This window comes from Thalassophryne amazonica, chromosome 7 (assembly GCF_902500255.1).
Source record: "Thalassophryne amazonica chromosome 7, fThaAma1.1, whole genome shotgun sequence".
Classification (NCBI taxonomy): Eukaryota; Metazoa; Chordata; class Actinopteri; order Batrachoidiformes; family Batrachoididae; genus Thalassophryne; species Thalassophryne amazonica.
Genome location: NC_047109.1, coordinates 75,192,211 through 75,207,394, shown reverse-complemented (window position 1 = coordinate 75,207,394; position 15,184 = coordinate 75,192,211). Strand labels below are relative to the sequence as shown.

General features: G+C 40.2%; 1 protein-coding gene and 1 long non-coding RNA gene across 2 annotated transcripts in view; one reads left to right on the top strand and one right to left on the bottom strand.

Moving 5' to 3' along the window:
• The window catches only part of zyx (zyxin), a 43,675-nt gene extending 28,532 nt beyond the window's left edge, over positions 1 to 15,143 (top strand). The window contains 7 exon segments of the mRNA XM_034174535.1: positions 6,353 to 6,910; positions 8,752 to 8,829; positions 8,832 to 8,895; positions 11,775 to 11,944; positions 12,336 to 12,514; positions 12,914 to 13,034; positions 13,137 to 15,143. Of these exon segments, the coding sequence (XP_034030426.1) occupies positions 6,353 to 6,910; positions 8,752 to 8,829; positions 8,832 to 8,895; positions 11,775 to 11,944; positions 12,336 to 12,514; positions 12,914 to 13,034; positions 13,137 to 13,250 (1,284 nt within the window). The 3' untranslated portion in view covers positions 13,251 to 15,143.
• Positions 1,162 to 10,345, bottom strand: LOC117514201. Its single transcript, XR_004561829.1, has 3 exons — positions 10,334 to 10,345; positions 9,570 to 9,576; positions 1,162 to 1,576 (listed from the first exon to the last, which is right to left on the bottom strand). It is a non-coding gene; the product is annotated as an uncharacterized LOC117514201 (long non-coding RNA).
• Positions 15,144 to 15,184: the final 41 nt, after the last annotated feature.

Sequence of the window (15,184 nt, the reverse complement as noted above, 5' to 3'; positions counted from 1 at the left end):
GTCATGTTGCCTATACTGAAGAGGACCACTGCCCCTGAAATGGGTGTTTAACAAGATAATGACCCCAAGCACACTTAGTAAACCAGCAAAATCTTGGTTCCAATCCAACAAATTAAGCCTGCAGATGTGAAGAAATCATGAAAAACTGTGGTTGTACAACTAAATACTAGTTTAGTGATTCACAGGATTGCTAAAAAGGCAGTTTGAACATAATAGTTTTGAGTTTGTAGCGTCAACAGCAGATGCTACTATTATTGTGAACACCCCCTTTTCTACTTTTTTTTTTTACTAATAGCCCAATTTCATAGCCTTAAGAGTGTGCATATCATGAATGCTTGGTCTTGTTGGGATTTGTGAGAATCTACTGGTACCTTGTTTCCCATGTAACAATAAGAAATATACTCAAAACCTGGATTAATCTTTTAGTCACATAGCAATACTATTATTCTGAACACTACTGTATATAGGCGCCAAATCACAAGAGTTGCCTCAAGGTGCTTCCACACAAGTAAGGTCTAACCTTACTAACCCTCAGAGCAGCAGTGGTAAGGAAAAAACTCCCTGTGAGGAAGAACCTCAAGCAGACCAGACTCAAAGGGGCGACCCCTCTGCATGGGCCATGCTACTGACATAAATTACAGAGCAATTCACAAAACGAATATACAGGAAATGCTGTTGGTGCACAGGATAGGAGGGTCTCCAGCACAAATACCACACCCATTCTGGATGGAGCCGCACCTTAAACAGAAAGAAAAGAAAGAATCAGGCATCAGAAAGACAAGAAATACAGTATAATTTGTCAGCATTGAACAACCAGAAAAACAGGAAATACTAAGGTGATCACTGGCCACTAGCCCTTCACTAAAAGACCCAGAATTTAGGTAAAGTTGAGGCCGCGGCACGCTCCATTTCCTAATAAAATTAAGAGTAAAAAGCGTAGAAACTATACTATGCAAGTATGCTAGCCATACGAAAAGGAAAATAAGTGTGTCTTAAGTCTGGACTTGAAAGTCTCCACAGAATCTGACTGTTTTATTGACGCAGGGAGATCATTCCACAGAACAGGGACACGATAAGAGAAAGCCATGTGACCTGCAGACTTCTTATTCACGCTTTGGGACACAAAGTAGTCCTGCACCCTGAAAACGCAAAGCCTGCGCTGGTACGTAAGGTTTAATTAGGTCAGCTAGATAGGGAGGTGCCAGTCCTTGAACAATTTTATAGACTAGTAGCAGAACCTTAAAATCTGATCTCACTGGGACAGGAAGCCAGTGAAGGGATCACTAAATGGGTGTAATGTCTGAATCTGCTTTTTCCAATTATATCTTACGTGTGCCTTTCCTTGGTGCGTGTGTTTTTATATATGTTATTAGGGGTGTCGCAACACATGTATTTGTATTGAACAGTACGTTACGCGACTGTTCAGTTCTCAGAACTGCACGCAGAATAGACGGTACGACTGCACAGTGATAGACGCATGCTTATTTGTTTTTCCATAAATCACTGACATTTCATCTAATTTCCACATAGTGCGTCACTGTAGTTCCATGCTCTGTGCAGGAGGCGTGGCCAGACCCTCAGTGCGTGCAGGAGGCGTGACCAGGACTGCTGTCTGTTTCTGAGGCGATAAGAGGAAGCGAACCAGGCAGTTCAAATCAAATCTGTTTTATTTATATAGCGCCAAATCACAACAGTTGCCCCAAGGCGCTTTTTATTGTAAGGCAAAAGCCATACAATAATTACAGAAAAACCCCAACGGTCAAAACGACCCCCCTATGAGTAAGCACTTGGCGACAGTGGGAAGGGAAAAACTCCCTTTTAACAGGAAGAAACCTCCAGCAGAACCAGGCTCAGGGAGGGGCAGGCTTCTGCTGGGACTGGTTGGGGCTGAGGGGAGAGAATCAGGAAAAAGACCATGCTGTGGAAGACAGCAGAGATCAATCACTAATGATTAAATGCAGAGTGGTGCATACAGAGCAAAAAGAGAAAGAAACACTTAGTGCATCATGGGAACCCCCCAGCAGTCTAAGTCTATAGCAGCATAACTAAGGGATGGTTCAGGGTCACCTGATCCAGCCCTAACTATAAGCTTTAGCAAAAAGGAAAGTTTTAAGCCTAATCTTAAAAGTAGAGAGGGTGTCTGTCTCCCTGATCCGAATTAGGAGCTGGTTCCACAGGAGAGGAGCCTGAAAGCTGAAGGCTCTGCCTCCCATTCTACTCTTACAAGCCCTAGGAACTACAAGTAAGCCTGCAGTCTGAGAGCGAAGCGCTCTATTGGGGTGATATGGTACTAAGAGGTCCCTAAGATAAGATGAGACCTGATTATTCAAAACCTTATAAGAAGAAGAATTTTAAATTCTATTCTAGAATTAACAGGAAGCCAATGAAGAGAGGCCAATATGGGTGAAATATGCTCTCTCCTTCTAGTCCCCGTCAGTACTCTAGCTGCAGCATTTTGAATTAACTGAAGGCTTTTCAGGGAACTTTTAGGACAACCTGATAATGAATTACAGTAGTCCAGCCTAGAGGAAATAAATGCATGAATTTGTTTTTCAGCATCACTCTGAGACAAGACCTTTCTAATTTTAGAGATATTGCGCAAATGTAAAAAAGCAGTCCTACATATTTGCTTAGTATGCGCATTGAAGGACATATCCTGATCAAAAATGACTCCAAGATTTCTCACAGTATTACTAGAGGTCTGTGCTACAGGAGCCAGTTAAAGCGAGTGAACAGATTATTACAATCAGAAATTTTGGAACTATAAGTGGAATTGATTAATATACAGTTGTGCTCAAATGTTTACATACTCTGGCAAAATTTTTTGTGTGTTGGCCATTTTTCAGAGAATATGAATGATGACACAAAACATTTTTTTCCACTCATGATTAGTGGTTGTGTGAAGCCATTTATTGTCAGTCATCTGTGTTTACTCTTTTTAAAACATAATGACAACAGAAACTACCTAAATGACAATGACCAAATGTTTACATACCCTTGTTCTTAATACCATGTATTGCACCCTATAACCTCAATGACAGCTTGGAGTCTATAGGGAACTGCAGTCTTATTTGAATCCCTGCATGATTTCGTGAAATTTGACCACTTCTGGGGACAGCCTGCACAAACACAGCATCACTTCTAACAGAAAAATGGTGTACTGTTTTGTTTTCGGCTGCAATTACTGAGGCGGTCACAAAAAGTGCAGTTTTTCCGGTTCCCATTGGAGAAGGGAAGACAAGGCAAATTGGAAAGGTTGTTGGTAAGTTTTAGTCTACACACCTAGACAGAGTAGCTGAGATCTCTCGCCTGCACAACCGCCTTGACATTGAGCTCCAGGTCATAAACAAACAGCAACACATGTCCACTTTCCACTGTATCGTCACTTTTTCTTTGCATTTTCACTTTGTTTGCCGTGTAATTTGCCTAAAAACCCATAGAAAGTGCCGTGTTTCTAATGGGGACAGACAAGGACAAAATATTGAAGGGAGTCGGGTTCCGCATGTCGCACAATATAAATGTACAAAAAATAAAACAAAACACTTTGCACGCTGCACAGTAATTTCATCCCCACACGAATGACAACAGATGTGATCAATTCAGAAATGTTTAATGAAAAAGTTTGCACTTACACTTTGTCTCACAGTGCTGAAGTGTCTGATGGCAGCTTTGTGCTGCTCCTGTACCAAACTCATATTGAACCATGATGTCCAAACACAAATATGTACCGAACCATGATTTTTGTGTAGCGTGGCACTCGTAATAAGTAGGTTCAGGGCACAGAACTGGTATGACGTACACGGTACAATTCTACACAGTATGATTGTGCACCCATGCGTATTTGTTTCCTTAAGTCACAGCATTTCAGGTGTTGTGCACGGACTGTGTCCCCCATGATCTGTGCAGGAAGGCGGCGGCGTCTTCCTTCCGCTTTGGAGCAGGAGGAGCCGTGGTTATTCCCCAGTCTGTCTGAATCCTTCCCCAGGGGAGAGAGCAGAGCAGTTTAGTGTACTGTTTGTGTCCCACTCAAGCTACCTGTATGTGTCTCCTTGGACAAGACACCAGAGGAAGGAAGAGGGTTCAGTGTTTTTGGAAAAATAGAAAATATTTTTCACATATCTGTAGTACTACAGGGTTTTTTTTTTGTTGTTGTTGTAAAATACAGCCTGGCTATGTCTATGAAAATTTTGCAGTTTTCTGTGGTAACAAGCCTTTGATTGTGCAAAACACCGAACTCACCTCACAGCATTCTTTGATACTGTGGATCACACAGTACTTGTCTCCCGGTTAGAACATTTTATTGGCTTTCAGGGTACTGCACTTAAGTGGTTTAAATCATATTTGGCTGAAAGGAGCTTTTCTGTCATGATTGGGGACCTCTGCTCATCTGTTTTGTGGAGTGCCGGAGGGTTCTGTCCTTGGGCCAATTCTATTTTCTTTGTACATTCTGCCATTGGGGTCAGTTATAACCCAGCACAACCTGCAGATGATCTGCAAATCTATCTGCCTGTGACGACTAATGGGAGTGATGCTTTGTCGTCATTATGTAATTGTATTTGCGATGTAAAGCAGTGGCTGTCCCAAAACTTCCTTTACCTGAATGATGGTAAAATGGAGATCATGGTGTTTGAGCGCTCTGGCATACCAAATGTGGTAACACCAAATTTTGGTGCTTTGGCTAACTATGTAAAACCAGCTGTCAAGAATTTGTGAGTGATATTTGACAGCTGTTTGAGGGTCGATCAACATATAAACTCTGTTGTCAAAGCTAGTTTTTCCAAATTCGCCTTTTGGCTAAAGTAATGCACTTTCTCAGTAGATGTGATCTTGAGACAGCCATTCATGCTTTCATCAGCTCCAGACTTGAGTATTGTAATGCACTTTATTCTGGCATTAGTCAGTCTTCTCTTGCACGTCTCCAATTGTTTCAGAATGCTGCTGCTCGTCTTTTAACAAACACTTTTAGACGTGAGCATATTACGCCCGTCCTGTACTCACTCCACTGGCTTCCAGTTTGTTTTAGAATTGATTTCAAAATTTTAATGTTTGTTTTTAAAGCTATTTATGGCCTTGCACCTCCCTACTTGTCTGAAATTTTAACTTTGCGCACCTACAGTAGGAGATTAAGGGCGTCTGGCCAGCTTTACTTAGATGTTCCAAGGTCAAGATATAAACGCTGAGGTGACCATGCTTTTGTGGTAGCTGGCCCCAGACTGTGGAATGAGCTACCTCTTGAGTTACATACTATTCCTGACCTAGCACTTTTTAAATCTAAGTTAAAGACTTATTTATTTAAATTGGCGTTTAACACTTAGTGGGGAGATGACATGTTCTGTTTTTTATGCATTTTAAAATTCTATATGTTTTATTTTTGTGAATTTGTGTTTTTAATGTTAAGCACTTTGGACACCAGTCGGTGCTATAAAGTGCTTTATAAATAAATGTTGATTGATCTAATAGAAATCTGACTGAATCTGAAATCAGCAGATTAGCGAGGCAGGTCAGTGAGAATAGGTTGGAGACATACTGAGCTGCTTTCATTAATTTCTAGTTTGAGGAGAAAACCTCAGTGATGAGTGAACAACACATACAGCACAAGTAGTAAGTCCTGTATCAGCCCTGAGGCCCATTGGTGCCAGTGTTTTTCTTCAGATTCCATAGCATCAAGGGGATGAGCAGATATGGCTTCACCTGTATGGGACACCTGTCTGATGCAGGTTACTTACTCAGCTGAGGCTGGTACCCATTTACAGCTGGGTGGACTGAGGCAATGTAGATTAACAGTCTTGTCTAAGAGCACAGACAGATAAGATGAGTGTGATGCTTACCCAGTTCTGCATATTGGCAGGCCAGCTCCTCATCCACTCACCTGCCTGCTCTACAGCACACCGGGTGAAATATCAAGGGGCAGCTGACTCATATTGGACATGCGCAGAGATAAGTCATGCAGGCAGAACTGAGTAGAAAGCATGAGAGTGTTGAAGCCTGAAACCCAGTGAACAGACCATAGATGGAGTGTTTTTGTGCAGTTTGGAGAGTCTATTAGGTTTGAGTAATGTAGGCAACAAACGAAAAGAATGCATTTAAAAAAGATGAAGTGCTTCTGATAAGGTCACACTGTTTTCAGCTTCCAGTGTTTTCTGTGCTCAGTATTTCATTCAAAACATGGTAAGTATCTTCAGCATTTCATATACTAGAAATGACCTTCCCTCCTTTTATAGGGGAAAATAAATGGACTTTGGATAAAATGTGAACCCTTATACAGAGGGCTCTCATACTGCTAAAATATGCACATTTCTCTGTACTGATAAATAAAATATTTTATGTTGTGTACCTGCTGTTGTGCCCACAGTTGCCCAGCCAGTATTCTACACCAGCACCCAAGCCCTCAGCTCCTCCCCCGACGGCTCCGAAACCAGCAGTCTCCTTCCTTCCGCCTCCTGAGATGGGAGACCGGCCACCACCAGCACCATGGGCAGAAGAACTCAGAGCCAGAACAAACCGGCAACCTAATCTGAATTCAGCACCAGCTCCTGCTCCTCAGACATTAGCTAAGGCCCCAGCTGTTGCTCCAAAATCTGGTTTCGGAGGGAGAACAGCAACATCGTCATCCTCGCTTGCACAAAAACTGAATCAGAACCTAAACCACACCACCACTCCAATCAGTGGGGCACAAATACCTTCCGCTGCCACAAGTTGTTTGCCCGCAGCTCCACCTGCACCACCTACTGCACATCCTCCTCCACCAAGCAATGTGCCTGCTGCCCCATCTTTGAGTGACATGAAGAATTATACCAATCAGGTGAATGCAAACCAAAACACCATGTCTGCTGTGCCTCCTCCTCAAACCAAGCCCATCGTGGCGCCAGCTTCCTTTAACCAACCAATGAAAACTCCTCCAGCATCGACGGTATGGTCCAGATACATTTTTGTTTATTTATTTATTTTATGCAGCTGTCTTGTGTCGATGCTGCTCATTCATCCAGGTGTCCATGTATCTGTCCGCTCATTGGTATTTACATCGTAGCCTTTCTCACAACCTTTAGAATGGATTTGTATACCAGTATACAGGTGCATCTCAATAAATATTTTTTGCCTGTCATTTCAGAAAGTGGAAAAAAAAATGTATTAGGTTCATTACATATAATTTTGATAAAGGCCTATAGCTCCAGAAGTGGAGGGGGAAAAAACCCTCAAAATATTAGAATAAGATTAATTTAAAAATGTATAATACAGAAATGTCACTTTTGAAACGTATGTTCATTTATGCAATTAGTACTTGGTTGTGGCTTCTTTTGAATGACAGTGCAATGTGGCATGTAGGCATTCAGCCTCTGGTAGTGCTGAGGTGTTATGGAAGCCCATGTTGCTCTGGTAGCAGCCTTCAGCTAGTCTGTGTATTGTTGGGTTTGGTATCTCATCTTCCTCTTGACAATACCCCTTAACTTCTCTGTAGGGTTCAGATCAGGCCAGTTGACTGGTCAGTCAAGTATAGTAAGGCTGGGGTCAGTAAACCTGTTATCAATTTTGTGCACTGTGGACAGGTGTCCTACTGGGGAAAAAGGAAATCTGTATCTCCATATAGGTTGTCAGCAGATGGAAGCATGAAGAGCTTTAAAATGTCCTTTTAGACATCTGCATTGACTTTGGAATTGATAAAACACAGTGGACCAATACCAACAGATGACTTGGCACCTCAAATAATTACATGTGGGGTTCTACTGCTTGCAAAACTGCAGAATTTGAAGTAGCAAGTTGAAAATGAGCTTAATGGAAACATGTATTTTGGGGGAAAAGTCAGATATTGAAGAAAAAAACAAAACAACAAAAAGACTAGAGCACCGCACTCAGAGTGCAAACCTCTAGTTTCCAATTCCACAAATTTTTACCTTGGAAAAAATGTTCAAGGTCAAAGTCCTGTTAGAAGCAGCTTTTCATGAGCTACTGGTGAATTAGATGTGATAAAATGTCAGGAAGATGTATTTGGTTCATGCACTTAAATCGAAGTGTGTGTGTGTGTGTGTGTGTTTTGGGGGGTTTTCCTTGACGTTTTTTGGTTTCTGAATACTTTTTTCAGATAATTTTCACAGAACATTGTTATCTCTGTTATGCACAATTTGTCATTGCTTTTTGGCACATGGTTTCTGACTGATAACTGGAGGACAGACAGACAGGCATTTGATTGCAATACGTATAATGCAAAATGTACACAAAATGGGCTTTTCATTATTAAATTCAAATGTCCACAATCCAGATCAAATCTGGATCAAACTTTGCCAGATGATAAAGGATACCATCTTACATACTACTCTAAAATATGAAAGCAATTTGATCTTTAACAGAATTATGAATTTTTGAAAATTCTTTCTGTGTTAAAGGATAGGGATTTTTTCTGACTTTGACCTTTGGCTGTTATAGGCCTATGACTTTTTAACCTCTGCTAATGAAGTTGGGCGGAGGTAACAAGAGCTTGCATAAGATGGTTTTTCATGCAATTCAAAATTTTTTAGCTGTAGGTTGTAATGGTCAAAATTAAGCTAAAAATATTTAAACAGTTAGTTACACTTTCTGAAATAAGAAACAAAAATATTGAACTATAATATCAAATGTTTGAGATGCACCAGCCATTTTGTGAGTACTGGTGGTGTTGAATTCCGACACTCTTTGGTGCTCTAGAAGTGCAAGGAATACTCTGTAACCATTTGTATGAAACATAATTGTGTGTTGGCTTGTGTGTCTGTCTGTAAGCAGCCTTCACCTCCTGGGCCCGTTAGTGTACCTGGTGGTGGTGTTCCCATTGTCATGAGGGAGCTGGAGGAGCTTGAGGAGGAAGGACTAAAGACTTCATTAAGAACATGGACAAACATGCACCAGTAATTGCTTCCCCTCCTACAGGTACACATTAACACCACAGAAAGTGATGGTCAGCTTAACGTCAGCCTGCAATAATGCTGTCATGATGATGATGATATTAATAAAAATTATTTTTATCTCTGACTCAATAAGTCATTTTTCCAGCCTAAAGACTCATTTTATTCTCCATTCTCTGTATGTAAATCTATCTGCATTTCAACAGTGTAACTGACACTGTCCATAACTTCTATGCATCCTTTGCGTTGGGATAGATGTGAAGCAAAACATAAACAAAAGGGCACTGCAGATGTCTTGAAAGTTTCTGAGGATGCCAAACATTGACATGCAAAGAAGATGTAGTAATGTTCCTGCTGTAAAAGAAACTAAAGGGATGCAATATATTGGATTTTTGCCCATTTTCAATAAGCCTATTTTGAAATTTATATTGCCCCTCCCACTTAATTTCATTGAAGAGCACCAAGTCTCTCCTATTCTGAATTGACAAATTAGGCACTAATGATATGGGTTTTCAAAGGCCAATGTCGAGAGCAGGGCAAGTGATGGCCAATATAAAAAACAGATGGGTTGTTTTTTTTGTTTTTTCTTCAGACACCCAGTTCATCACCACATACTGAAAGTAACCATCTGTCAGATGAAAGTTGGCCATGACTTTTCCATGTGTTTTCCAGTTGCTCCTGTCCTCAACACTGAGGCACCTGAGTACTCGATCATGTCCAGATAAATGCACCACATGACCAGAATATCACAAGTGATGTTCTCTCACAATGCAAGTGATACTCCCTATCATTTTTACAGAGACTAAAATTAGAAAATAACTTATTTCTTTAGATCTCTTATTTCCAGATCACAAAGCTGGAAAAAGCTGCAGCTGACTGACTGTTGCAGATATGATAATTATTTTTTATACTTTTATCGGCCATCAGACTTTCCTGATATGACCATGATAATTTCTGTTGTTCAACTTTTTTGACTGTTCCCATGTTTGATGTTGTCAAAGACTTTCTGCAGTGCACTCTAGTGGATGTTTGCTTTGCATCTGTGAAAACAAAAACATGGAAGTTTGTGGACAGTGACCATTACACTGTTTGAAAAGCATAGATAGATTTACATATGTAAATGGAGAATAAATTAATTTTTTTGACTGTAAAACTTAAAACTAGCCCAAATATTCCCCCATTGTTAATTGATGTTCTTTTTGCTAAAGGTTGTCCATCCCATGTCAAAACAGGATAGACAAAGCTTTGTCATATGATTTTTAATTCAGAATATTAGTATTGAAACTGATCTTTTATCACTGATCTGTAATTTTAATGTCATAGATACTCCTGTAGTAGCTTCTGTTTATGGGTTTGTATTTCACTGTTATAATAGTGTGTGAAAAGTACTGTCCACAACAACTACAACGGACATCACAGGACAAAATAAATTCAAAAACATGCAATAAAATGAAAATTCTCACCAGGAGTTGTGGAGTCTCATCCACTTCACGCTACAGTCTCTGAGAATAAGCTCCAGCCCAATGACCCTCATTACCTGTAAAGGAGGAAATACTAGAATCTGGCAGACCAGAAAACAAAAACATTGCAATAATCAATCCTGTAAAGAAACAAAGGAATGAGCTCATGTCTGTGCCTTTAACTGGAACAGAAGGGGGTGTGAATCCTTGGAATATTACGCAAGCGACAAAAAGCATTCATATCTGATATGCAAGTCAGAGGATAAGATCAAAAACTTGATTTTTAGCTTATTCACCATGAGTGGGGGAAAAGCAGACATTCATTCATTATTTGGCTGAACAGTAAAGCAGCAGGACCCTTGATGAATTTTATTTTAGAAACTGGTCAGAGATAACTGTTGTAAGCAGTGATTCACCAACAGTCAGTGCTATAAACCAGTGTCAGGTTAAGAGTGTTATGAGTGGGCTGGATAAAAACTGTCCAAAGCCTAAGGTATCCAATATGGCCAGAACTGCTGTACAAAGAGGATCAAAAGACTTAAGATGTATATTGAAGTCACCAGCAGCCAAGATCTTATCAACCTGGGTGATTAGATCTCAGATGAATTCACCAAATTCTTCCAGAAACATGGTATAATGTTCAAGGATTAACAAGAACAGCTGTAGTTTTCTCTTTGTCCTCCATTTGATTGTGTGTGACATCTTAAACCTTTTATCTGCAAGTCTGTACAACTGTGGTATTTATAGTCAGTGGAAATGTTGGTGCTAATTACAGTGTTACACTAATTAACTAGCGCGTTGCCCGTGGGAATCCACAGGCTCTACATTGAAATGTCAACTCTGTCCAGTTTCTCCACGATCGAAGTAACACACAGAGGCCACTTGGCTTTTAATATATAGATGGAATTGTAAAGTGAGTAGGAAGCTGTGCATTTACCACCTACTAAAGCAGATAAATGTTTTTTCTGTGTATGCTACTTACTTTGTTACCATAACAAAGGAATTAGAAACAAATCGAGCTACTTGTCGAATATTTTGCTCTGCTTTGACCTGTATCGCTATTTGAATTTGACGGATTTCATTACCCCAGTAATTAGTGAATGATTCCATATGTTTTGGTGACATTTTATACAGGGCGAGTTAAACTCAACCGATGGGAGTGTTGAGGTGTGTGTGTGTGCACGCTTTAAAGTGAACTTGTTATTCAGTGTTGAGTTACTACCTTTCAATGGTTAAGGATGTTAGCTAATGAGTGATCCATATGTGTAACTGTTATAGGCATGTCAGTGGTGCAGAGTTAGAAAATTGTAAGGTACTATCATTTACTGTAATTATTTTTAACTTTCACTGCATCCAGTTCCAGTTCCATAGAAAATTGGTTGTTTGCAGTCACTCTTGTTGCTTGTACACTTTACTCCTCTCTCATCCCTCTCTTTTATTATAGAGGTGTGTGGGAAGTGTGGCGATGCTTTGTCCCGTTCTCAACCGGCAGTGAGGGCCATGGACAAACTCTACCACTCCAACTGTTTCTGTTGCATGACTTGTCAGCGCCCCCTGCAGGGCATGCAGTTCTACGACAGGGACGGCTCACCTGAGTGTGAGGACTGCTACATGGTGAGAGGACACACCTACATGTAAAGGACTTAATTTAACTATTACATATACTGACAAAAATGGTGGTGATGGTCGCCGTACTATTTAAACTGCACAGAAATCACCCTGTTTTTATATTTTAAGTACTGTGTGTCATCCTCCCTGATTAAAACCGTATTTGTTTTTGAAGTTGTAAGAAATAAAAATCATGTTTTTGTAGTTGTACACAAATGTTAGCTTCATGCTGCTCTTCAGACTCTTCTAATGAGATGTTTTGTAACACAAATTTATTTTTTATATATAAGGCAACAAGATGAGAGCTTTACAAATAATCTGATCCAGCGTTTCAATAACTTCCAGATTATTAAATGGCTTCTCACTTATCTGTGGTGTTCCTTTGACTCTTGTGTAGAATTCCCTGGCAGTGTGTTCCCGATGTGGAGAGCGGATTACAGACAGAGTGCTGAAGGCTGTGGGCCAGTGTTTCCATGCCCACTGTTTCCGCTGCAGCACTTGCTCCTGCATACTCGAGGGGGCGCCCTTCATCACCGATGACAACAACAATCCGTACTGTGTCCAGGATTACCACAGGTAATACTGATTCAGACTCTGATTATGACAACAAAATATTGTTTATATTTTTTTTATATATATAAGGCATGATCAGGTTTGTACTTTATCCATTCCTGTAAAAGTTAGCCAAACCAAATCAGTTACATCAGTGTTTGGGTTTAGAGCCAGAACCAACACACCCCACCTGACAGGATTATCAGTAAACTGATGTTTGGAGGCAGGAAGGAGATTCATATCTCTCTCACACACACACACACACACACACACACACACACGGAGTGGATGATCAGAAACATTTCTCTGTACAAAGTCCTTCAGCACCACTTCATTCTCACTTGTTTAACTTTTCTCCACTTCTGTGAAGAACTTTGAATGTTAGTTGGTGCAGATGATGGGCATCTTCTGTCTCCATTCCAGGCGTTTCTCCCCTCTGTGTGTGAGCTGTAACGAGCCCATTGTTCCAGCACCAGGCAGCGAGGAGACGGTCAGAGTCGTGGCCCTCGACAAGAACTTCCACCTTAAATGTTACCGTTGTGAGGTAAGCCGTAATGCATCTGTTGTCCAAAAGAAAGCTCTTTAGAGTGGGAAACAGATGCCCGTGTTTGCTGGAAGTGATTTAAAACATCTTTTTCTTCTGTAGGATTGTGCTCGCCCCCTCTCCATAGAAGCTGATGAAAATGGCTGCTATCCATTGGATGGTAAAATCCTGTGCATGAAGTGCCACACCCGGCGAGCCAAGCAGGCTGCGCAGTGATTGGTGGAAGCATCCACCACTTAGTCCAACTATGAACCAAATCCAAAAGCACAGGATTCATTCAGCCGCCATTTTGCCTTTCCAGCAGGGCTTTATGTAGGTGCAGGTGTGAGAGTAAATGTGCTGTACGGAAACGTATGTTTGCATGCAGATTAGTGAAACTTGTTCTCTCATCTCTGTCCACCTCCCCTCAGTGCAGAGGTAATGTACTGCTCTGAAATAGACTCATGTCATTTTTGATTCCTCTCTCATGTTGCCTTCTACGTGTGCTTTGAGCATAGGTCTATGTTTACGCTAACTGTTTTTAGTATAATGTGCACAAGAACAGTTGGGCCACAAAAAAAATGTAAAAAAATCTGAAGTGGACTTTTGTCATTTCCATCAGAACATTTTGAAAGCTCTCTTCTCCTGTCTGCTCTGTAAAGGGGAACAGCATAAGAGGTAATGAGTTGTTGCCATAGTGGGATGACTGGCTGTATTTTTTGACCATTCCACCAATTACACATCTCTAGTTGTTTGTTAGAACAGCTTACATTACTGTTGACACTTTGGCGGTTGTGCCTGCAAGCCTAGATGATGGTGATGCCTAAAATGTGTTTTTCCTCAGTCTTTGTACCCCTACTAGTGTTTGAAAGCGATCTCAGGCTGTATAACCTTCCTGCAAAAGACAAAAGCAGTGAATGTTGCTCATGTTTGTGTGCGTGATGTGAATTTGGTCGCTTGCAGGCATGTGATACGCTATGTCGTCTTGGCTTTTCTTATTTTATCATGCAGAAAAGTGGAAGATGAAGTTGATCATTATTTTTCTTACAACAGTCTCGAAACACTTTAATGTTTGGTATTTTTAGGTGCATGTTTACGGATGTACAGCTATGAACAAAAAGACGAGCAAAGATTCCACACAAACCTAACGTAAGGTGCCTGGCTAAAAACGGGACGTATCGTGATCGCTGCAGATTCCCTTAATGAAACTAAAATCCCTTACATGTGGCTATTTAGTTTTAAAGAACACACCATTTGCAAATGGAGGTTTTGATATGCTTTTCTTGGCATCTCTTACATTGCATAAAGTATGAAAATGTTTAAGTATTAGGGTTGCATATTTACCAGACAACATAATCTGCAATAGCACAGTAATAGAACGGTAAACACAAGTATTAGCCTTAAGAGATAGATATTTGATGCTTGCACAGTGACCATTTGGCAAGGCTTAGGTTAATGAAACACTCATTTAAATTAGTTTTGACATTATTTTGCTGAATTTTTTAAAGACCTGTGTTTTTGTCTTGTTGTATTCTGATATCATTACAACAAATACCACTTTTCATTATTCAACTTTTGTACATCATTTTGAATATATAGATATTATTTTTCTTACCATACTGCATTTTTTTTCTTTTTTTTTTCCTTCTAAAATGCCCGATTATCATTTTTGAGCTGGCAATGTGCCTTCTCTACGATTGTGTTCTATTGTTAATTTGTAATCGAGCCTTGTTTGCAGCCACAGGCGTATTCCTCTAATAAATTTGTACTTGTATTATGTCCTTGCAGTGGGGGGGGGCAACGCTGACTAATTACTGCATGCTAGCTGTGCAATTGATGTTATTCTAGTGTTTTTTCTTTTTGTTTGTTTTTTTTTTTTTTTTTTAAACCAGCTGTTCCTTTTTGTCATCACCGTGTGATTATCATATGATGCCTTCTTATTTGCATTGGTCCCATTGTTACATGCGGATGCCTTGTCTTTTCATATAACATTTTATAAATTGCCTTTTGATATGTGTATGTTAAAAAAAAAAATAATAATAATAATAATTAAATAGGCTAATGTTACCTATCAGAACCCACCAACCCCTGTGGCTGTCAGGATAAATAAAATAAATACCAAAAGCTTCATCTGGACTGCAATACTGGTTTTATTATTGTGGATGGTCACA